General features: G+C 34.3%; 1 protein-coding gene across 4 annotated transcripts in view; it reads left to right on the top strand.

Moving 5' to 3' along the window:
* Window positions 1-24,311, top strand: part of LOC110095690 (regulation of nuclear pre-mRNA domain-containing protein 1B) — a 99,643-nt gene extending 75,332 nt beyond the window's left edge. For 3 of the 4 annotated variants that reach the window (XM_028692252.1, XM_028692251.1, XM_020821327.2), the window contains 3 exons: window positions 8,269-8,408; window positions 8,487-8,522; window positions 22,954-24,311. In XM_028692252.1, the coding sequence (XP_028548085.1) occupies window positions 8,269-8,408; window positions 8,487-8,522; window positions 22,954-23,835 (1,058 nt within the window). In that variant the 3' untranslated portion in view covers window positions 23,836-24,311. The remainder of the gene's footprint in view (window positions 1-8,268; window positions 8,409-8,486; window positions 8,523-22,953) is intronic. The other variant, XM_020821326.2, reaches the window with a different exon arrangement.
* The last annotated feature ends 948 nt before the right edge of the window (window positions 24,312-25,259 follow it).

Raw genomic sequence — 25,259 nt, 5'->3', positions numbered from 1 at the left:
AAAAAGTTTGTTAGGAAATAATCAAAATGACTTTTTTTTTAATTTAAAGGAGAATTTGACTCTTAATAAAGCACATTGGGTCACATATTTTTAGAGCGTACACTACGGTGTTCCAGAATAATTGTTGTCTGATGGTATTTTGAGATATTGTTTTTTTTGCAGAAGAATCCAAAATAAATTTCTTGCAAGTAAACATTTTCTTCATATTCAATTATTGTTGATGATTTCAAAAATTGCAATTGTCTTTAAAATTGTAATTTCTAGTTTTATCACTATTGTTGAAACTTGCAACAATTGTTTCTTTTGTTCTATATGTTGCTTCATATATGTAAGTCATTGGTGGGTTTCTTTCTCCATCAACTAATTTAAGGACCTTGAATAAAGGGTCACCTATTTTTTGGGCCTATACTATAGTTTCCAGAAGAACTGCTTCAAGATGGTATGTTGAGATTTTAATAAATTTCTCACAAGCATTCTCTTCAGATTCAATTATTGTTGATGAAAACGTTGTAAAGTTAAAGAAGATTATCGTGAAACAAGTCTTATCGGTTTTGACATATGATATTTGATATGTACATCTTCTCGTAAGTCAAGTAGGCAAGGCCTTTAATATATGAAACAATGTATCACTACTGCTTTCTCAAGGCATCATTGTAGTATTTTGATTTTAAAAATATCCTCATCATTAAAATTTAAATAGTGAGCGGCATAGGGAGTCCAATATATGTATATATGGATATATTTGTAGTAATGTTTTAAAAAAAATGTAAGAACAAAATTTATTTTTATACATAAATAACATAGGTTGTGCCAAACCTGTAAGGACGTTTTTAGACGCATTTTCAGTAAGAACTTGAATCACATTGTGTGACCTAATATTCTCATTATACTTGCAAAACAATTCAAACATTTTCACTGCATCTTTTGAGAAAACATTGTAGCCATCCACTCTATGAATGTAGTTCCTCTTGTATAGTTCACAAGAAAAATTAAGGGGCTGTTTGGTATGCAACATTAGAAGAGTAAAGTAAATTAATTGCAGGCATTTATTAAATTAGCACGTTTGGTTGATTTTAAACGAAACATACGAAAGTCCTCCGCAGCATGAGCGGTGTATTAGAGACTGCCCTTTGCGTGACATCGAAACCCGCTCAAATTGAGCGGGTTAGAAATACTCTGCGGTGAAATTATGCCAGCTAGCCTGTGCAAGGGATGGATTCGCGAAATCTGAGTTTATGATTGTTCCCTTCTTCTCCGTTCTTCCCGTATTTTTTTCCCTACCTCGGCTTCTCTTCCCGACCGCCACCGGAAATCACCGCTCTCAAGTCCAAGGTATCGAGAAAATATTACGATTTTGCAATTTGATGTACTGAGCCCTTCTGTTGTAATCGATCATCTATGCCCCGACGTTTGTTTTTTGTTTCTTCCTCCGCTTATGGTGAAGGATCTAGGAAAAAAAGACTTATGTTTTGGGTTTTACCATATTAGATGATTCTCCATGACGATCTCCTCCGACTGAGGGTGAGATCAGCCGGAGTTGGTGACTTCGATCGCTCTTGAGATCGAATCGTTTAGCCCTACACGGTTGTTTTGATTCGAGACCCGACTCCTGAGAGGTGATAGAGAGAGGGCAATGGGCGGAAGGGAAAGAGAGAGAAGTGTCCTGAAAGTCTACGCTGGTTGTCGCCGGTGGCCTGGCCCTCACATGATAAATTTGTTTCAGCTTTCATTGTTTTTTCAATTACAGAATATGTTAAATCCATTATTTACCGGGTTTATCAATTTGTCGTTGTTGGGCGATTATCGCATAGTTGAGGATTGAAACCCTTTTTCTGCATTCCTTTTTATATATAAGAAAAAAGGACTGCGCCTTGGTTTTCTTGTATGATTTGAAAATTACTTGCTCTTAATTTTCCCTGCTTATTGAGTTTTAAAACTACTACCTTAGCATTGCAGCTGACTCAATTGCTCCAGTTTATTTCTTTGTATCGTTTTGAAACCCTTGTAGCCATTTAGTTTGCTTGTTAAGTTTGTTTTCTTTAATGGAGCTGGAAAGTTACTAGTTTGTACGAGAATTGAATGCTGGAAGATTACTAGTTGTGCCTAGGAGGGAGATCTTGTAAACGGCCAAAAAGGAGGGATGCTTTTTGGAGGATGACAAGAAAGCAATGCATGAAAGGAAGATATCTTCATTGTGGAGGAAGAGATCTGCCTGAAGAGAGATCATGAACTACTATGTCACTTGTTGTAATGGATTTCATATTCGATGAATTTGGTTAATAAAAACAAATTATAGTGTATTAATAGTTACCAATTTCTGAAAAATGTATGAAGGACTTTGTTGTGTATTTTAATTGATTGCTAAAAGAAAACAATTTATTTTTTGGCTAAATTAAAGAAAGAATCGGATTGAAAATTTAATTTTTTGCAAATATTTTTGTAAAAGCTTTACTTGAAACATAAAAAATTTTAGATTAAAATTTATCTCTAACACAAATAAATTTTCATCTATTGCAACACACTGTTAAATTAATATACAACATAATTTTATATCTTATAATTTAAAAAAATTATAATAAGATCGTGCAATAAATAAATACACTAATTTATATTTCATAATGCCAAATAATTCTAATTATTATAAATACACTAATTTTATAAATACATTAGTTTTAATGCTAGAATAAATTATTATAAAAAAATAGCTTTTACCTTACTCTGAATCTACCAAATCAAACAAGGGAAACAATTCTCCTGCGTTTATTTTGCAGACAACCAAACAGGTGTAAAATATTCAGAATACATTACATTTACTTTACACTGCATTTATTTTACACTGCATTTCTTTTTCAGGCAACCAAACAGCCCCTAACTAAACTTCTCATTTTTTTTTATGTCCATCCAACTGCTATAACAGAGCAGTCGTAATGTGCAGTCTTCTTGGTGCCATCGTGGTAGTTCTTATGTTTGTCCAACCTCTTTCTTCAAGCAATTAACTTGTACATATGATAGCTTGGAGGTCTTATCCTAGGGCCAAATTGTCGAAATTCCTCAACTACAGCAGGAAAGTTGTAATATTTAACCTCATCGAATGGAATTTCAGAATCATACTTTCAATTGCAAGATATTTGAATTGACCTTCCCCTCATTTCCTTCTTAGTAGCACCATCTCTTTGCAAAATTACTTTTTTTCTCTTCTTCACCACATCATTTGGATTTCTTGTGAGATATCTAATGGTCCCTCAGCTCTTGATGCTTTAATTATTGATGTTGATGTTGAATTTTAACTAGAAGCATTAGATATGGTTGTTTGATATTTTTTGGTTGGTTTGATGCTTTCAATATCATCATCTGCCATTACGTCAAAATCATTGCTTTCGTTAATCATGACATGGGAAATTTCATTGATCTGTTCTCTTAACTTTTTTTTCCTTAGTAAGAAGTCCTATATTTCATCTTGTGCATGTTTAGAGCAATTAGAATAAGCTTTAACATTTTTGAAATCCCAACCAAGTGTTAATTGTGGCATGTAATTCCTGCTTTTGTTATTTTGTCGCTAAAATATGTGTCATAATTGTATTTAGCTTTATTAGCCAATATTGAATAGTTCTATGCAGGATCTTTTTTTGTAGATTGAACTAAAACCAACATTCTCTCGATCATCTTTGAGGAAGCATGTATTCAATTTAATTTATTTAATCAACAAAACTTGTTGCAAGAAGAAAAAAATAAACCTTGAAAGAAAAAACAACTAAGAAGAGAAATGGTGATTGAGAAAACCAATCTCCAAGAGGAAGAAGAGTTTTTCTTGCTTCTAGCTTGCAAGTCAGGCTACCTTTTCTTGCAACTTTGGAATAGTCACAAGAAGAAAGAAGAAGCCCCAACTCTCTGTTTTGGAATGTATGAAACCGAAAACCTACAATTCCTACCTCACCTTTGGAGATCCTAAGTCCAGCAGCTCCTTGTTCTCTTTATTTGGTAGAAGCAAAATAGCATCACAGACTGCAGCTAACTTCATTTTCCCTAGTCGCATGCAAGCAAAATGCCTTTAGCCTTTGGATTCAATTTATGAACCACGCATGCACTCCTTCTAGCCTCCGCTTATTGTAGTGGCACACAACATAGTGGTCTTTCCATCTGATTTCTCTCTGAAAAAAAAGCTGAATAGCAGCTCATCTACTAAATTTTGGAAGGGGAAGCAAGGATCATCCATTAATGGAGAGATAAGCCCATAGTCGATTGACCTTTGTCGCACTAGGTTGGTTCTCTAGCTCTCTTGTTCGATTTTGCCCAGCTTGTTGGTATACAAAAATTAGGCACACCAATTTGGGTTTGATTTGAGTCGAGTAGATTCAACCCGATTGGGTTTGATTGGACTCAATTGAATCCGATTGGACTTGATTCAATTAGTCTGATGCAATCCAACTCAATTTTGCTCTATTTATCTTAACTTAAATTGAATTGAATCTATTCAATTTGACCCAATTAAGTTCATTTAATGTAATTTGGCATGATTTGATTCAAATTAATGAAATTAATATTGAATCACATTAAATTAATTTTTTAAATTGAATCTATTTATTCAATTTAATCGATTGGAGTTATGTCAAGCTAAAAAAATAAACCAGCTTTGAGTTAGTTGGCTTAATTTAACTAAATTAAATTGCCTTGGTTCAAAGTTGAGTTGAAATTATTATTATTTTTACATAATCGAATGCTTTTGATTTAAAATTATACATTGCACTATGTATTATTGTTCATATATGGTGCAAATAATTTGTGCTATTTTGAATAACTGTATCATGTCAAACAAATAGCGCTGTATGTGTGCCGCATTGTCCTCCATGGCGCTCGCTATTTCTTGCCATTGTCATGTATGGGTGGAGCATAGTCCGTAATATCAATTCTTCTAACGAGGAATCAGGATATTAATAGATTATAAATATTTTTGATTTGAAGTAATGACATTGATTGGTTATGCAATGATGTAAAGTTTGTCATTTTGATGGTATGTTTGTTGTGTTGAACTCCAAAAGATCAAAATTATTGATTAGTTATACCCAATAACAAGGTTCGAATCATGTTTGGCCAAGGTTTAGGCATTGTTCAAACGAGGTTTGGGCTTTGTTAAAAAAAATAAATCAGGTTTGGGCTTTGTTAGAATCAGTTTGGATTTAGTTAAAACAGCATTCAAACCAAGTTTGAACTTGGTTCGAGCTATGAGTTTGAACTAGGATCGAACCACAAGTTTTAAGTAGGCTCGGACGTAGTTCGAACTAAGGGTTGATTACGAACCAGTTCGAACAAATTTGTTTTCTTTAGACGTCAAGGATGTTGTTCCAGGTTAAAAAGTGGTGGCATTTTAGTATGAAATGAATTTTTCATGTTTATTTTTTCATGAAAATAAATTGCGAGTATATTCAATTGATTTTGGTTATTAGAAGCCCTATAAAGCCAAATTTTCCTTCTAAAAAAGAATTTTTTTTTTAATTAATGCAATAAAATACTAATTGTCTGTTATCAAAGAACCAAAATCACTAAATACAAATAGGATATAGGTTCTTTTGTGAGAAGGCTTGATGTCAAAGATTATTATTATTATTATTATTGTATTATTGTTGTTATTTTAGTTACTATTTTGTTTTTTTAAATATGCAGTTTTTCACATGAATGTATAAAGGAAATTATGTTGGTAAATTATATGGAGGACTAGTTACTATAAACTGATTGGGGAGGTTTGGATACCTGCACTGGAGAGTAGAGAAAGACTTCTGAGGTGGGTGTTAGAATTTTGAGAAAGACTTCTGAGGAGGGTGTTAGTTTTTTTGTTTAAGGGCTATGAATGAAAAGGAAAGGTCAAACCTATATGGTAAAAGTTTGTTGAACTTATTTTGCTGAACTATTACTATCAGTAAATGCAACATCAATTGGATACTGACATACATGATGGGATCATAAACTGACCACAAAAATCAGGGATATGGCTTTTGATGATGACCATTGAATTAGTGGGTTGGCAGCTCATTGTTTTCAATAATTGTGCAATATAAATGGATTATCATTTTCGGCATCATCTGTTTGAAAGCTGCATTAAGGACTTCTTAATACTGCATTAATACTGGAGTTTCTGCTGTTTGCTTCTCTCCGTTTCTGCACTTGCACTGAATTGCAGATTGTCACACTTTTGTATACCTTCCAAAGTTGGAAACTACCTTTTTTTTGCTGGCATTGCTATTCTTTACCTTTTGAGTCATTTTAAGCCAAGTCTCAATTTGGTAAATCCGTTTTTTGCTTATGCTGGTGATGCGGACATCGGCACGAAGATCTGGCGCATCTATCACAGGAGGCGTCGTAAATCAACGGCTCTAATTTATGTTGTCATTTATGAATTATTTTCTGCATTTTAGTTTCTATTTTATGTTATTTTCTATTTTACTGCTAGGTTAATTTATTTGAGTGTTGTGGCCCAAGGGGCATTTTTGTAATTTTCTATTTTCTCATGTTATGGCCTATAAATAAGGGCCTTAAGCTATTGTAAAGGATGGTTGATTAATATGAAAAATTGTTTCCCACACTTGTGCTCTTCTTGTGAAAGAGCGTTAGTGAGATTCTTATGAGAGGAAGTGAAGTTGTCACCAGCCGCAGGATGGGTCCGAGCTCGTGATTTGAGTCCCTTGGAGAAGGGCAACGCATCACCCGTCAGCCTTCGGATGAGTCCAAGGCTCGCTGCTTTATTTTCTCTTTTTCATTTTTATCTTCGATCGATCTTCTTTCTTTCGTTTTTATCTTTTCTTTAATTGTTTTTCCATCGTCTTCATCCTCCACACTTGCCGCCGGATCTAACCCCATCCGACCCCATCCGCCCACTTTAAGCTCCCGGCCAATTCCCTCACCCGCCGGCCACCTTCCCATCCACCCGTGAATCTCCCCTTCCCCTTTACCCTCCCCCTTTCCTAATTTGAGTCGGCAAAATCGAGAGGGAAAATCCATGACAATTTGGATTTCAAATTTCAAATTTGAAATCTTTCCTAATTGGTGTTCCTCCCATCAATTCCCCAATTAAGGCATTAATGACCTCTTAATTTGAAATCAATTTTCAAATTAATTTCCCCTCATTTTCATTCAAATCCTGAAATTAATTTCAGGATTTGAATTAATCTCTCTCCCCTCTCTCCCATGAGATTTTAATTTGAATTAATTCCCAAATCTTCCATCAAAGCTTTAGGAAATAATTCAAATTCCTAATCTCCTCAAATTCTACTTCAGCCGAAATTTGTCTCTCCCGTAATTCCTTCAATCAATTTACTTAATCTCCTCCTGTGGAATAAATTCAGAATTCCTACCTCATAGTAGCCGAAAATCGTCAAGCCCAAGTCTCCAATTGATTTCCAAAATCTGAGCTCAGGGATTAGGAAATAATTCCCTAATTTCCTCCTAGCTTACCGCCACCTTTTATTGGGTTTTCCCACAATTCTGTCCACGGGACGGTGCTCCTCTTTGGGAAAAATTGGAGAGCCAACCTGCTGTTGGCCGAACCTTGAAGGGCCCATCTTGGGTTGCTTCTCTAACCCACCGTCCCTCTTCACCATCGACTCCTCACTTAAGTTCTAAAACTCACCTCTTCTTTCTCAAGCCCAATTCTTTCAAGAGTGAAACCATAAATCTCTCTCAGGTTTTGGGGAGCAAAAATCTGACATTGTTCTCATATTTCGGAGCTATAAATTTTGGAGATTCACCTCAGATCTTTGTAAGAAATGTGAAACGGTTTTCATATTTTTAGAGCAAGAGGCTTGGAGCTTGTTTCCCTTCCCCTCTCAAGCAAAAATCTGAGATCCTTCTCAGGTTTTGGGCAAAGAAATCAATATTTCCTTCAGATTTTGGAGAGGAGTTTCCTCTCCCTAGCAAAGTTGCCTTTGTTCTACATCAGCTGGTTTTAGCACTTCATATTTGTATTATCTCTTATAAAAGGGTACAATTTAGTTGCACGTCAGCCAAAGTCTGGGGGCCTTTTCACCAAGTTGACCTCCTTTGAAGCCTAATATCATTAGTGATCAATTTCAAAAGTCAAATATATTAAGTTTTGTTGCTGCTAGTCGCAATGGACCTTTGTCAACTTTTTCTGTTCTGCTTTAACATTATTGATTTCCTTTCTTAGGTCTTTTGAAACTTTTTTGTCAGCATCTTGATGTTCTGATTGCTTAAATATTAGTTTATCTTTTGTCGAACTTAGCAGATATATCTTTGTTTTTTATTTTTATTTTTGAGTAGGTAGTCAACATGGAATGTCCTTGATGGTTGAGCTCAAAGAGCAGGAGCACGTTTTAAAACATTGTATTCAGCAACTGGGGCAAGTTGAAGCAACAAGGGCTACCCTGTTTGCTCAGCTGAAGGAAGCCCTGCAAGAGCAGGTATTTATTTTGATTTGATAAGTTTGTCCCCCTTGATTTTATGATCCTTTTAGATGATTAATCTTTTTCATACTGTAGGAATCAAAGTTGGACCTTATACGCTCTCAGTTACAAGTAAGAATAATCTCTCTCTAAACCTCCCTATACTTCCCTAGTTCTTTTCTTCTCCCTCCCCTCAAATTACCTTATTTAGACAGGCTGGCTTCCATGTAAATTAGTCATAATTATTATTTCTATAGTATCATTATTTTTTTTAAAATTTGGCACAAAGTTAATTACACCAATAGATATCTTTAATATTGTTGATGAAATTTCGATTTCTCATTAAATTTGAATGCTGGTCTACAGATTGTATTATGCCTGGGTTTGATAGCAGGAAAAACATCATTTTTTTTAAATGCAGCTTGATAACTGTTTCAATGCTTTTTCAGTCAAAATTTTCATGCACATTGCCATGCATAATGGATGTCTACTCTTTCGATCAAATATCACATATTTTGACATATATGATCATCAAATTAGTCATATTCGTAATTGTGAGGAACACGAATCTTCTATGGTAATAAGCAATATGGCAGTGCTCCTATGAATTAATTTTCTTTGGTGATTGTAATGGGCACAAGATACGAAATGAGCATATACGTGAAAATGTTGGAGTAGCTCCAGTGGAAGATAAGATTAGAGAGAGTCGCCTTAGATGATTTGGCCACATAAAATGGCGGCTTTCCAATGACCTGGTTTGGAAATTAGATGTATTATATTTGACTTATGTCAAGAAAGGTAGAGATAGACATAAAAAGTCTTAGTTAGAAAATGTTAGAAATGATATTTCTTTATTAGATTTAAATGAGAATTTAACTCTTAATAGGACACAATGGAAAAAAAAGATTCATGTAACCGACCCCACATAGTGGGATAAAGACTTGATGTTGTTGTTGGTGGAGCTTGTAATGGGCACATGAGAAATAGAAGCGTCCAAAACTGATTGTTTGTTGTACATTTGACCTAGAGCTCTTTGATCTAAGACTTGTGAATAATTCAGAGATATTTGTTTATTTGATCTGCATTTTATTTTATCTTTTGTGATGGAGCACAATTTAGCTAATTTAGTTTAGAAAAGACTAATTCTTATAAGCTAACTAAGAAGGATTGAATTGTGTTACAAAGGTTCTAAGTTGGGCTACTTTTCAAGCTTTTTTCGATTCATAATTAGTTATTGACTAATTTTTTTTATTTGATTTATTTTGGTAGGCTCAATTATTCTCCTTGGATAGTATTAGGTATGAAAATTAATGCTTTCATAGGATTAGTTTTAATTCAAATAGGATTTGATTAGTTTTCAAAAAAATTGGCCTTACCTTCGTAACCCTTTTTCTATAAATAAGTTCAAAATATTTGAACTTTTATTCGAATAATTAAATATTAATAGCTAATGATTGAAAGTAATTGAGGCTAATTGAATATTCGTTCTTTTGATTCATGTTATGTATATGGATCAGTTCATGTTATATAGGTGACTACTTCCTCTTTCCAAGTTGTGCATTTAGAGTTATTTTTCCTCTATAAATTTGGTTTCAGAGATATATCAGGTAATTTTTTTGGATTTTCCTTGATTAATTGATATCTGCTCTACATCTTAGCCTCTTTCATCCCAATACCAATCAGACCCCTATGATTATTCTCAGAATACTTATTGTGAAGGTAGCTCATAGACCCAAATCCCTCAACTACTGTGTGATCCCAAGACAAAATGTCCTACGTCACTTGTTCATGCAAACCGATACTTGCCAAATTGCTTCAATCTTCGCTCAGCTAATCATTTTTTATCCTGATACCTCTCTATACCTCTTGCCTTGTTCGATTGCTAGCCTAGCCTGCTTGCTTCACTGTATTTCCCCCAAATCCACACCGTGATCATGCACAACACTTGTTTTTCCGGTTGTGCTCTTTGTTGTTATTTGTTTGCATTGCAATATAGAAATCCACCTCCACTGCCTTCACACAGACAAATTGAAACCAGGCTTCCAATTAGCCTCTAAAAAGTAACCCCACTTGGACCTCGTCACAATTAACATTAACCTCTTGGTCAAAATTCCTTTATATGCCAGATAGCAGCCAAAGATTTTGCTATTGAGCTCTTATCACCACTTGCACCATGGCCTTCAATAGGAGCACCACATTTGTTGATTTTTAGTACGTCTTCTCACCTTTATCTTCTCTCCGCCTCTTAATTTATTTAATTTTGGCCAAGGTCCTCAAATATCACTTAGTTCTGTTTCTTCATTTCACCTTCAATTCAAAAGCTATTTGGGAACATCATTATAGCTAATCATCCCTCTTTTAAAATCCCACAATGTCTATTTACTTTCTTTTTAATTTAAACATGAAATTTTTTTTTTTCTGAGATTTGTGTAATTGTCAAACATCATTGTGTTGTTTTTTCCTAAAATTGACTCTAGGTCCTCCAGTCTTTCTAATTCTTCACTATGATATTTGAGGACCTTTCATAATCACCAATATTTCTTTAGATACATGAATTATCACCTTCATTGATGATCACATTTGGATGACATGGATTTCTTTCAACAAGCAAACTTTTGATGTTAACATTATTCTCCTCATTTTCATCACTACAATACAAAATTAATTTCATGCTAACATCATAGTATTTCGGATTGATAATACTTGTTATTACTTTAATCATGCATTACATCTTTAATCACGCATTACATCTTTATTTCAGAAAGTTAGTATCATCTACCATTTCTTTTGTATGACACTTTCTAATAAAATCAAGCTAAAGAAAGAAAAAAATCATCTTCTTTTCAAAGTCAGTAGGACTCTTCTCTTCTAAAATCAAGTGCGGACTTAATAATGAGAAGCAATATTACCTAATTAATAGAATACCTTCAATAGTAATCATCTTCAAAGTCTTATAAACTATGAGTTCTTTCCCTCCAACAACTTCTCTCAAAATTTTATCCCAAAATCTTTAGGCTTATGTCCACATCCACAAATAATACAGGCGTAGAGTTGTTCCTAGAGCTCGCAAATCTGTCTTTTTTGGTATTTCTCCACTAAAAAGGTGTATAACTTTATCATTCTATCCAAGGTTTAAAATTGCATAAATAAGCCTCGAGACGTTTTTCGTCCGTGAGGCGAGGCATAAGCCTCAAGGCGATGTGAGGCGTAAGCCTCACGGACGCAGAATTGCATAAATAAGAATTTAAGGGTTTTAGCAGGTAAATAATAGCAAGATTCTATCATACAATAAAAAACATCTAAATGACATGTGAAATTAGTGAAAAGTAAGAAAATAGATGCAATAAAATTATGTCCCAAAGTACAAAACCATAAAAACAACACCTTGTCCTAAACCCGGCGAGCGGCGGAGACGTGCTGGAGATCGACTTCGGGAGCTCGCGGGATCGGGATGGGGAGCTTGCGGGTTTGGGAGCTTGCGGGTTCGGGAGCTTGCGGTTTGGCTTGGACTAGTACAAGGGAGAGCCTAATTTCATTTTTATTTACAGTGAGTGGGACCATTTCTATGAGGTGCACGCCTCAAGCAAAATTGCGCAATTAAGGCGCGCCTCACTCTGCTTGAGGCGTACGCCTCATCAAACGCCAAAATTGCTTAGACAATAAGGCGTCCTTGGTCCAAATTGCGTAGAGGCGCACCTCTTATTGCGCAATTTTAAACTAGGATTCTATCACCAAAAAATCATTTACTTCAAAAGATGTCACCATTAATGTGATTCAATATTTTTTTTCAATTAAACTCATCTTTAGGGGGATAACTTTTAACCAAACGATTAATTTGATGAAATATTTATCATCCATCTAGGCATTCCTATAACACAAACTTTAAAAAATCAAGACATTATCTCTTAAAATATATACAAGGAATAAACTAAACCAAAATCTAAAGCAAGATCAAAACTTGAAACCTTTATCAGTTAACAATGATTAAACCATCATTATACATTATTTTTTACATCTCATCTCGTAGTACTTATCTTTTCAAAATTTATCTTCTACCCTTAAAGCCTATGATGCACGGATACGGACATGACGACACGGACACAGGACAGTTTTTTTTTTTATGTAGGACATGGGTGTGGCGCAGATTCAGTATAATAATTTTTTTTAATATAGTATATATAAATTGAGGTAATATCATCTTAGAAATGACAAATAATAACAAATCAATATCATGATAACTTGTTTAGCTTATAATATAAAATGTTTAGAACAATCTGTTTAGTACAACCATAAAAATATAAGTAAAAAATCATTTAGTACAATATCATGTTTCAACTACTAAGTAGAGGGAATGATAGGAGTAGCTTCAGAGATTTGTCTTTGGCCTTTAATATCATCATCATTGAATATCATTGTTTCCAACTCTGGTTCATCAAGAGAAGGATTTGCAATCTCCAATATTCTCATATCATAAAGGGACTCGAACCCATTCCCAACAGTATCCCACATCTTGTTATCACTTGCCATATACTATGTTGCACCTATTTATGAAGGTGTGCTATATATGATACACCGATACATGGATATGCCTCCGATACGGCACCGATACATGTCGAATACGGCTTTGCCGTATCCAATTAAAATATTATTTAATTTAAAAAGGATACTCCTGTCTGTTGAAAATTTAAAAAAAAAAATTGAAAAATAAGACTTGTATTTACTTCCGCAGTTGCGAGCAAGGTTCTCTCATTTTCGAGATGGATTTGAGTCTCTTGATGATATGAGAATATTAGAAAATGCTAATCTTTCACTTGATGAGCCTAAATTAGAAGCTATTGTATTTATTGAAGATGATATAAAAGTTCAAAGACAAACCACTAAAGAAGCTAATCATATCATTCCTTCTATTAAATAGTTGAAAGTTCATATGCTAGATAATTTATGTTTATGCTTTTGTTGTTGTATTAGACATTTAATGCTTACTTTTATTTTGATATTATAAGATACAAGGCTATAAATGATATTACATTCATTTTTTTTGTGATTTCAAAAATTATGCTTTGATTATTTTCTTAATTTTTATGTATGATTTATAAATTATAATGTCGTGTCCGCGTCTTACCAGTATCCTGTATTTTTAAGAATTGACGTGTCCCGTATTCGTATCGTGTTGCCGTGTTCGTATCGGTTCAACATAAGCCATATAAAGTGGGGTCTTCTTTGATAGAAGAAGACAAAAAATTATATACACATATATTAAATGTTCAGCCTATTGTGGAATAATTTTGTTCCTCTTTATCGATTGAATAAATGAGTATGTGCTCCAATTTCTCGCATAACAAGAGAAGGATAAAATTTGATCAAGAAATTTTATTGCTACTGTTTGAAGAAGCAGTGTTGCAGCTCCATGAATCAACCACCACATCTTTAGATCAATCCTCCATCTATTAACCAAAGTTTTTTTATCACCAAAATTCTCAAAATATCCAAAGAACTTTACAAGTTTTATATTAATCTTTCTCTCTCCTCATTTGGGAAATATCATTTCAGACATATCTTTCTCATTTTTGAAACTTCTAAATTTTTTTGTGGCGAGACACATTGAGGGTTTTCTTGAAGCCATTCTTTACTTGAACAAATAATGTAAAATTATTAATTCATTAGCTGACAAATTAAAAACTAATTTATAAGATATATTCAAATTTACCTTGGATTTAATGAATGAGTCAAACAATGAAGAGGTGTGTTACTTTTGCTCCACCAATCCTCAAGAATAGTATGGACATGCTCCAAAAACTTAAGTCTTCATCATGTGTCTTTCTTCCATGTCTGCATATTATTTCTTTCACTTTTGTTAACATAGAGTCTCACATCTCATTAATCAAATATAGGCATAATTTATTTATGTTAGACTCTCTTAACATATCATAAATTGAATTGGTTAAAGTCAAAATATAATCTATATTATCCCACCAACATCTTCTCGATAGCAAGATCACTTATCACTAATCACTATAGTTTGAAGAGTATTTTTTATTTGTTTAAACATTCTCAACATGATTATTATAGAGGCAAAATGTGTTTCTGCAACATCCAACATTCTCAAATGTGAGAAATCGTTAAAGATTGAAAGTCTTAATGAGTGGTTCATAATAAATTTTTTTATCAGAACAACATCACCTGCAACTACTGTTATCCAATGACATTCAGTATAAATGATTTCATTAGCCTCTGTAGTTTTTGCTGCACAAATATTTTTTAAATCAAGTGTGGGCTCCGAAAATTCGGCCCCGGCCTCCGCTCGCTTTTCTTATTCAGCGAGGGAGTTTTAACTGACTAAGTTCCGAGGTAAATTTTGGAAGGCAGATGGGTTTGTAGATAAGACACTACCCAGAGATTTCGCCCTCATTTTGCGAGGACTTTATGATCTGAGTTCCGGTTTCCTATAGGCGCAAGCCCCTATAGTTAATTACCCCTCCCGATCACGAGAGAGAACTTTCGATTAAGGCTAGTCATCGATCAGATACGTACTGCACAGCAAGTGGGTCAACATCAAGATTTAAAGTATACACAACACATGGAGTCTAGAATATATAAGGATATGTTTGCTCAACCAACAATGATGCAGCTCTACATACAACATTTGATGGCCCAATCATTACTATCACCTCTTAATCAAATTGAAAATGAATATTTTTTCTTATATTATCTTTCATAATTCACAGCTTTGATGAATATTGGGTAATTCTCTATAACAGCCATGAAATTGATGAGTGATCTTTTTTGAGGATCAGTCCAACATCACACATCAAACTAACATATTTTTCTTTCCACGCTCCTTTCGTTGGTTCAAGCAATGTCTCAATATTATCTATCCCTATACAATAATTTTAATCTTGTTGTATTGTATCCAGGTGGAATATAACCTGTAAGATTGTTATTACATGCAAAAAAGTGAACGCATGCTTATAATAAGAATTCCTTGTAAGGTTGAAAGGATATCCCACTTGAAAAATATTATTGCAGTTTCACCATCAAGTTGCTCTCGCATCTACATCTTAAAAGCCTTCTCTAAAGAATTATTGGCAACTACTTTTTTTTTTCTTTGATTCATATCCTTTACTCCTAAATGAACTAGCATAATCAACTCTAATATAGGAGGAAGAAGTGTGAGATTAATCATGAGTAGATGACAAATGTATCTCTTTAGGAAGTATCATTTTAATCTTAGGACGTGTTTTAATTTCATGGCCACCAATCGTAAGTAGATATGCTTTCATCCTAGAATAGGATTATTTGTAGGTGACACCATAATAATTGCATTTGAATGATACATTTCCTCATCCTTCAAAAGTTTTTCGTAACTTTGTAACATGATTCCATAAGGGCTTATCAGTTTCTATATAAGGCTCTTTTGAACTTTCGTCTAATCCAATCTCACCAACACTAGAGCTCATTTTGCTTTTAAAAACATTGGTGAAATAGAAGTAATAAAGTCTTAATAAATTGGGTGACACATTGTAAGATATTTAAAATACGTCAAATAAAAAGTCAAAAACTTCCCTAATTTGAAACTATTGCTTCCTACTTTTATGTGGTATAATGCTTAACTCTTAAGTCTAGGGTTTCAAATAAAACTAAAAAAATGTTATGAATGTACAACATATTGTAAATCTAGGTTTCATATTGTAAGACATATTGTAAGTCTACTGTTTTAGTTGTTATTTTGCCTTTGTCATTCTAAACTTGATGCGAATCTTTCTCATTGCAATGACATTTTATTTTTAGATAAATAAAATGTTAAATTCATATGCTACACATTAGAATCACAGTTAAACCTAGTGAATATTTAAAAAATATTGGTTAAAAATAGAGATCTTGAAAATATAGAGCTCTTCCAAAACATTAAGAGAATTTGAATAGAGAACATTGGCTCAGCTCACTCCTCTGTCTTCGAGGAGCATGCATCAATATTGGAAGTCGGAACACTTCAATGAAGAGAAGATGAACGACCGAACAAGTCAGATCTCCGCACATAAATGAAGAATAGAGGAGCAAACTGCTTCAATCAAACTTACAGGGCTTGAAATTGTGCCCGGTTGGCTCGCCTCGTTGCAACAAAGATGAATGGACATTGGCTGAATACAAAGGAACAAGGAAGACGAAGAAGACGTGCTCGGTTTGGCCAAGCCTACGCGCAGAAATGACGAAGACGATGGGTAGAGACCTCGCCTCACTCGCCTGGTCGCGCATTAAAGGGATACAAGGCATTAAAATGAAAACCTAGGACTCTATCCGCAACTTGAATACCAGATATATATTAAAAGAATATCAAAATATAAATATTTTGTAATTTACATAAATTTAATTATTAAATATCAGGACACTCATGTCCGTTTTAACTTAATTTATTTTTTAATTTGATATGCTAACTCATGTTCGACACGTGTCCCCGCTGTGTCGGGCACATTTCCGTATCCGACACTACATTCTCTCTTTAAATGGAGTGTCAGTGCATCATAGCTTAAAGCCTTTATTATATATATATATATATATCAATTGTAATTTTATCATAAAATCACAAACTTAGTTCGAGGTATTTGAAAACAAGAATTAGAAGGATGTTATGGGCGAAGAAATAAATGCTATGAAGAACAATCACACTTGAGAGATCATTGAGTTACCAAAATAGAAGAAATCTATAGGATGCAAAGAATTATTTAGTAAAATGTAAAAGTGGACATTATCTCTCTTAAAATCTATACAATGAATAAACTAAACCAAAATCTATACAAGGAATAAACTAAATCAAAATCTATAGCAGGATCAAGACTTGAAACCTTTATCAATTAACAATGATCAGCCCATCATTACACATTTTTCTTTATATCTCATCTCGTTGTACATATCTTTTCAAAATTTATCTCCTACCTTTAAAGCCTTTCTTATATACATCAATTGTAATTTTATCTCAAAATCACAATCTTTGTTCAAAGTATTTTGAAAACAAGAATTAGAAAGATGCTATATGAGAAGAAAGAAATGCTCTAAAGAAAAATCACACTGACAATTATTGAATTACTAAAATAGAAGAATCAGTGGGATGCAACTGAATTATTTAGTAAAATGTAAAGTAGATGTAAGCTTAAAACATAATAAAGAAGATTGGTTGTTAAATGAATATTCAATCATATAGAATTGGCTATCAAGAAATTTGACGCTTATGCTTTGTACGACTTCAAATAATTTCCAAGAGCTTGGTTTGATTGATTTACTAAATCTATGAATGAAGATGAGTAGAAATAAAGCCTAGGAGATCATATGCTCTTCATAAACATTACACTGATGGTATAATCTCAATTTTTATCATATGTGTTATTGATATAATTGTCACAGCTGATGATAAAAGAGAAAATGAGTCTCTTTGAAAAAAATATGTTAAGGAATTCAAGATCAAAGAGTTTGGAAAATTATAATATTACTTGGGAATAGAAGTTGCTCAAGCAGATTAAACAGTATTCATCTCTCAACAAAAATATATTATAGCTTTATCGAAAAAAATAAAAATGATTGATTGTATATCTTGTGAAACCCTAACTAAACTATGTCAAAAATTGGATGCAGATAAAGAATGAAAAGAGTAGATATGTGATAGTATAAAAAATTAATTGATTTGGGAATCATAGTCAACCAATCTTTGTAGGGAACTTTGATACGGATCAAGAGTTCTAAGTTCTAACCATTAGATTGGTCCTCTTATGATCTTTAGATCGCACTCCGTGTGTCTACTCTTTCACTTCTAGTTGTGGCCTCATCTTGGGTGCTTTGTTTTCCTTTTTTGTAAACAACTTTGATTTATTTTTGAATTAGTGTTTATATACTTCACACTTTGTATTGATTCAAGCAATAAAATTTAAAATAATTTTTCATATTGTGATAGTTTTCTACAAAACCCAATTAATTAGGTGGCATTTCTTCTCAATTTGATGCATGAGATTAATGTTTTGTATGTTCAATTAAGCTCATTCTTAAATTTACTGGGTTCTTCACCTATTTAAATGAAACCAAGTTCAATGCTTGGCCTCAAATTAATCCAAATTATGGCTTAACTAACTAATTAAACTTAATTAGCTCAAATTTTAAGGTAAAAACGATCCATGAAAGAATTAGTAAAGACAATACATACGTCAGAAAATAGGAATAGTTGGATTAAACTAAATAACAATGATTAAGAAAACTTAATCACAACCTTTGTGCTTGAACTAGGACATTACACCCTAGAAGGGCTTTTTATCTCATACTTGATCAAGAACTTCACATCCATGGAAAAGGGAAACTTTCATTTATAATACAGTAGATCAATGTAATTTCTTCTTAATAATCCCATTTATGTTATAGGATCGTTAAGAGCCAACTAACAGCCTTAAGGATAGGCTAAAATAAGCCTGAAAAGAATTAAAATAACTTTGTGGTCTAATGAATCTATAATGATTCAAGTAACATTAAAAAAAAATCAGGCTTGTTTGCCAGCATCAGGAGCACACTTAAGCTACCACGTAGCAATGCAGATTGATTGAGGAATGTCCAGCGTTGGTAGCCTTTCCCTCCATTAGCTATTTTCCGTGTGTCCTTCAATTTGTTTTCCTAACCTACTACTAGTTTGCAAATATAATGGCATTTTTTCTTCTTTGTAGTCTCTTAACCCTGCCCTTTCTTCTTTTGCTTATCTTCTTCTTCTTGCTTCTTTGTTTCTATGTGTTCAGTTGTCTTGTATTTCTGCACATAGGTATAAGCTAATGCAGAGGAACTTCTACTCCAGCAAATAGGTCTCAACGTGAATAAAGTTCCGACATCTTCTAGTGGTGGTGATGGCAGCTTCAAGGATAGGAGTGTACACTGACATGGGTGATTGAGCTTTTTGCTTCTAGAATTGGTGTGTTTATTTGGTGTTGGGGGCGGGGGAGAAAATGTGAGTCGACAATAATTGGGGGAAATGAGAGATTAGAGTTTTGATATAAGGTTTTATAGGATCATCATAACATGTTCATATGGCTTTGGAATAAGATATGATCTATAACTTATCCATTTATATGATACATATAGACCAATTGAGTCGTGATTGAATCAAGTGGAGTAGCCCTTAATGATGTTGAGATCCAAAAGCCAAAGTGGCCTAGTGAGCTTGATTTGATTAAGTGCATTTACAGCAACCATTAAAAAAGCGGACGAGGCGTCCGCATTGAGTCGCGCCTCAAGTCGAGACAGAAGTCATGCGTATCTGGGCTTACGCCTCGAACCATCCAGCGAAGCCTACGATTTTTTCGCACGAGGTGTACGCATTAGAGCGTAACGCCTCGAGGCAGTATGAGGCACCGCCTTGAAATTTTTTCTTCGGTTTATATGTAAATACGACGCAGCCGATTCGTGTTCGTGTATTCGCATATAGGATTAGGTCTTCCTGTGAGAATTGAAAGACGAACTAGAGGCGAAGCCGTGAGGGAAGGAGATGAAGCCGTGAGCGTAGGAGACGAAGTCGGAAGGAGACGACGCAGGGAAAGAAACGAAGCCGAAGTTGTGAGTGCAGGAAACGTTTAGGCATCAGTTAGGTCGGAAGAGCAGGTACGCGGTGTTGTGGCCTTGACTTTGACGTGCAGTAATGAAAGCTTGAATAACTCCTGATTCGACTTTCTTTCATTCGTCTGCTCAGTACATGCTCGGTACCGAGCATGTGCAAGCTCGGTACCGAGCATGTGCAAGCTCGGTACCGAGCATGTGCAAGCTCGGTACCGAGCATGTACAAGCTCGGTACTGCTACCACTTAGTACATGCTCAGTACTGCTCAGTAGATGCTCGGTACTGAGCCAGTACCGCTCGGTACCGAGCCAGTACCGCTCGGTACCGAGCAAGTACATGCTCGGTACCGAGCAAGTATACGCTCGGTACCGAGCGGCACATGCTCGGTGCGCTCGGTATTGAGCATATACAACAAGCAGAATTTCAAAATTACTGTAATTTCAGAATTATAGGTTGAACCCCGCCAGGGGGTAGCGCCCCCTTGGACCCCCGACAGACTGGTATAATTCACGTTGTTTTATTATTGGTAGTACAAATAATTGTTAAAATATGTCCTATTGTTAGCATGACTAGTGGCACAAGAAGGAAAGATCTTGTATGGAAATATGGCACTCAAGTTGAAGTGTCAGGCGAAGGTGCAAAGAAGGGATATGTTTACTTGGATGCTGAATGAGGAGGTTAAGACAACTTAAAAATGGTGGATGATGTTAAGAAGACTTGGATTGAGACATGAGTGATAATAATGTCAGATGGTTGGTCAGATATTCGACATAGAAGCATTATTAATTTCTTGGTCAACAATCTATATGGAACAGTTTTTCTCAAATTAGTAGATGCTTCAAGCTTTGTAAATGATGCTCAATTATTGTTTGAAATGTTGGATGAAGTTGTGGAGGAAGTGGAGATGCCTTAGTAGTACATGTTGTTATTGATAATGCAAGTGCATACAAAGCTGCAGGAAGAATGTTAATGGAGAAGAGGACTCACATTTACTGGACTCCTTGTGCTGCACATTGTATTGACTTGATACTTGAGAGGTTGGGACAGTTGCCTCAACATAAATCAGCCATATAGAAGGCCAAATTTGTTAGTAAGTTTACCTACAATCATTCTTGGGTACTCAGCTTGATGAGAAAATTCACTGACAAAGAAATTATTAAACCTGTTGTTATAAGATTTGCTACTGCATATTTAACATTGCAGAGATTCAAGGAGTTAAGATAACCTCTGGAAGTAATGTTTGCTTCTGAAGAGTGGAATAAATGTTAATGGGCCAAAAAACAAGAAGGAAAACAAGTTAAAAAGATTGTTATGAAAGGCGATTCATTTTGGCGCAGCACAAATTACGTTTTGAAGACAACAGGACCATTAATAAAGGTGCTTAGAATGGTTGATGGTGAGAGGGCCCCGGCTATGAGATTTATTTATGAAGCAATGAATATGGCTAAATAAGATATTGCAAAAGAATTGGGAGGTCAAGAAAGTGCCTATAAAGAAATATGGGATATTATAGATAAAAAGTGGGATCAATAATTACACCAACACTTACATGCTGCTACGTACTATTTAAATCCCTAATTTCATTATGATAAGGATTTTTATGTTGACAAAGAGGTGAAATTGGTTTGTATGCATGTATGGACAGACTCGTTTCTGAAGAAGACTACCTCAAAGTGAATGTTCAACTTGAGGATTTTCATTTGAAGAAAAGAATGTTTGGATTTAGAGCAGCACAAGCATGCTACAAAACACGATCTCCTGGTATGTTTATAGTTTGAGTATTTATAATTTTAATGTTAATATTTATATTCAAGTCTTCTTCTTCAATCAATATTCATAAAATACTATGTTTATCTTCATGTAGAACGTTGGTGGGCTCAGTTTGGAGATGATGTTCCTGAATTGAAAGCTTTTGCAGTTAAAGTTCTTAGCCTAACGTATTCGGCTTCTGCTTGCGAGCGTAATTGAAGTATCTTCAATCAAATTCATACAAAGAGAAGAAATCGATTAGCGGCAGATCGAATGAACAAACTAGTTTATGTTATGTTTAACAAAAAATTGAAAGATAGACATCTCAAATTGCAAAATCGAGGAAATATTGAGAATGAAAGTGACCCTTTGCTTGTTGATGAGTTACAATCTGATGATGAATGAGTTACTCCTAAGAATGCTGATGTATCTGAAGTTGAAGTAGAAGGAGAAAGTCATGTCAATGAAGAAGACAATGAAGCAACTACCCAAGCATATAAAAGAAAGAAACAAAGTGAGATTGGAGCTTAAAAAAAAATTAAATGTATTCTTAAATATAATGAATTATTTTGTATGTTACTATTGTTTCATTTTAGAGCTAATGAAATATTAACTGATATAGGAGATAAAGGAAAAAAATATTATAGATGAAGAAGAGTTGGAGGATGACTTTGACATTAATTATGAAGATTCTTCTGAAGACAATCAAAGTGATGATGAGCCTGCTTTGGGTCTTGATCCTAAGAGGATATTTTATTTTTAACTGAGTTTATTTTAAATCTTGTATTCCAGTAATATTATCTTAAAACAAATCTTCAAATTCATAGTTGACATAATATTTTGTTATTTTGTGTCATTATTTATAATTTTAAATTAATTTATTTTAATCGTTTTGAGGCTTACGCCTCGATCCGCCTCGAGGCTTACACCTCGCCTCGCCTCGCTTAGAAAAAACGCCTCGATTCCTGATTTCACCTTTTAAAACCTTGATTTACAATTCTGATATGTTTGTATGTGTGTATATATATATATATATATATGGGAGTTCAATCTATTATTTTATGTGTTTACAAATTTCTGTTGAATTCTCTTGATGCTTATGTTTGAAAATCCCGCTTCATGTCTGACTTAGCTAATATCCTGCTTCAAGTTTTGTCTTTTTAATAATATAATATATTTCAGACATTATTTCAACTGCTTTACACTCTAATCAAGCCTGATGATCAAACAACAAATGCAGGTTGCTCAAAAAGAAGCAGAGCATGCCATCAACATGAGGCAGATGCTTGCATCAATACCTACCACTATTGTCCCTTCTGCATCTGTTAACTTGGCATCCGTGCCGATGGCCCCGCAAGTGGAGACCTCACTAGTAACACCACCCATGCTACCATCACACAACCAACAGCCAATAACATCTTCCATGAATGCCACAACCAGTGTTGAGGATGAGCACAAAAAGGCAGCTGCTGCAGTTGCTGCAAAGCTTGCAGCGTCCACTTCTTCTGCACAAGTGCTCACATCTATCCTCTCATCCTTAGTCGCCGAAGAAGCTGCTTCGATGAATGGAAGCCAAAGCTCAGGATTCATCACCTCTAGTAACCCCATGCTTCCTCCAGACAAAAGACCAAAGCTAGAGAAGCCAATGTCCATTACAGATATGAACAGTAAATTCTTCGGGCATATCACACAACAACAGCAACACCAACATCAACTTCCTTCTCTTCCTCTTGTACTACCGCAATCATCTGCCACAAGCATTCAGCCAATACCACACAGTACTCAACCATTACAGCCGTTCGCAACACAACCACCACCTCTGCCATCCGCCCCTCCCCCACAATCAATGCAACCTCAAACTTATATGCAAAGCAGTGGAGTACTGATGAATTCTGTACCATTTGGGTATAATGGTAGTCCTCTGCCACCTCCATCTTTTCCTTCACATGTATCAGTAGGAATGACAAGACCAAATGCTCCAACACAACCACCACCTCCGGCCACACCGCCCCAACCAAAACAACAACATCCTCAGCAGCAACCACCCACCGGCGGCTTTTTTCCTTCTGGGATCGGATTCTACGGGCAGCTTCCAGCCGCACCGCCAGTCCCGCGCCAATGATTTGCCCTTAGAAACGGTCTCTAAATGGCCCAAATCTGTCTTAGTCTGTATATTTGTAGAGTTATATTTTTCTTCATTTAATATTTGCATTTCTTTCATATATTGGGAGCAGGTACAAAGTGCTAAGTTTCCATTAGCTGTTGAGGCAGCTTCTGGTTGTTAATCTACCAAAAAGTAAAGGTTTGCGTTGCCCTTTGATCGATATCACTGGATTTCTAGATGTCTTGTTGTGTAGTTTTACAGTAGGCTTAATCTTATCTCACCTATAATATTGAGTGTTTTGATGTATCTACGATTTGTTATATCAGATTATTACTTCCATGGAGCTGCTGGTTCTTCTTGCGATGATGCAGGTTTTATGCTAAAGAGAATTGATATTCGGTGTCGGAATTGTAAATTGTATGATATATTGATAATTGTATGAAATTATATCCATGCAATCATTATGATTATGAGGGTTTGAACAGTTTAGGAAATTATACAGAGCTTAGCTTATCATCTCGTTTCTCCCTTTGTCATAGTTAGGATTTGAACTGGTAAGATCATCTCCAACTGAACACCTAACACTTATTAGATGTCTGTCATTTGCTCCATCCATTCGCTTAAACACACCGTTCATGTCAGGGTGAACAGTAGGATCTCAATATTGGCGTCCTATTGTTCTTGGATGATTTTTTTTAAAATAAAAAATATTATAAAATGATTGAAAATTAAATTATGTGTTTAAAATGTAAATTTTGGTGTATTTTAAATTTTCTTTTCAAATATATTATGTTATTAATTATATAATTTTAATATATTTTTGGTTAAAAGAGATTTATTTTTGTTAAAAAAATTATATGAAGGTTTAATTTAAAAAATTGATGAATATAAAGATATGATTAAAAGGAAATATAAAAATAAATTGAAAAAGAATATAAATAGAATATTTTTCTTGTTAAGAAATGGAGTTTGGTTAATGTTGAGTTAATATATTTTAGAGTATTATTATATTTTGAACTGAAAAATGAGTATTTTGGTTGGAGATGGTCTAAGAGGGGAACTTGTGTAGTAGTTTTCTTTGTAGTTTTAGGATTCGAGGCTAATAGTTTTTCATTTGCTACATCATAAGTCCTCACGAACTATGCATTTTTTCAATCTTGTATTGATGAAATGTAAGCCCAAAATTTTTAATAAAATAAATAACTTAAATAATAAATTCAAAACCTTAGAACTTTAAAACTCAATGAATGATAGTTTGGAATAATTTAAATCTTTTTAGAATTAAGTGCACCTACTTGACTTCCATTGATTCTCAAGAATGCTATTCTAAATTTGAGCTAAACCTAATTGAAATTTTAGAAGAACATCCTTCTCTAAAATTTAAAATTATAAAAATGTTTGCCACTATTTTAATTAAGAGTTCCCCAAGAGATCATTTATAT

Source organism: Dendrobium catenatum, unplaced genomic scaffold (assembly GCF_001605985.2).
Source record: "Dendrobium catenatum unplaced genomic scaffold, ASM160598v2 original_scaffold_153559, whole genome shotgun sequence".
Taxonomy (NCBI): Eukaryota; Viridiplantae; Streptophyta; class Magnoliopsida; order Asparagales; family Orchidaceae; genus Dendrobium; species Dendrobium catenatum.
This window is presented reverse-complemented; position numbering and strand designations above follow the sequence as displayed.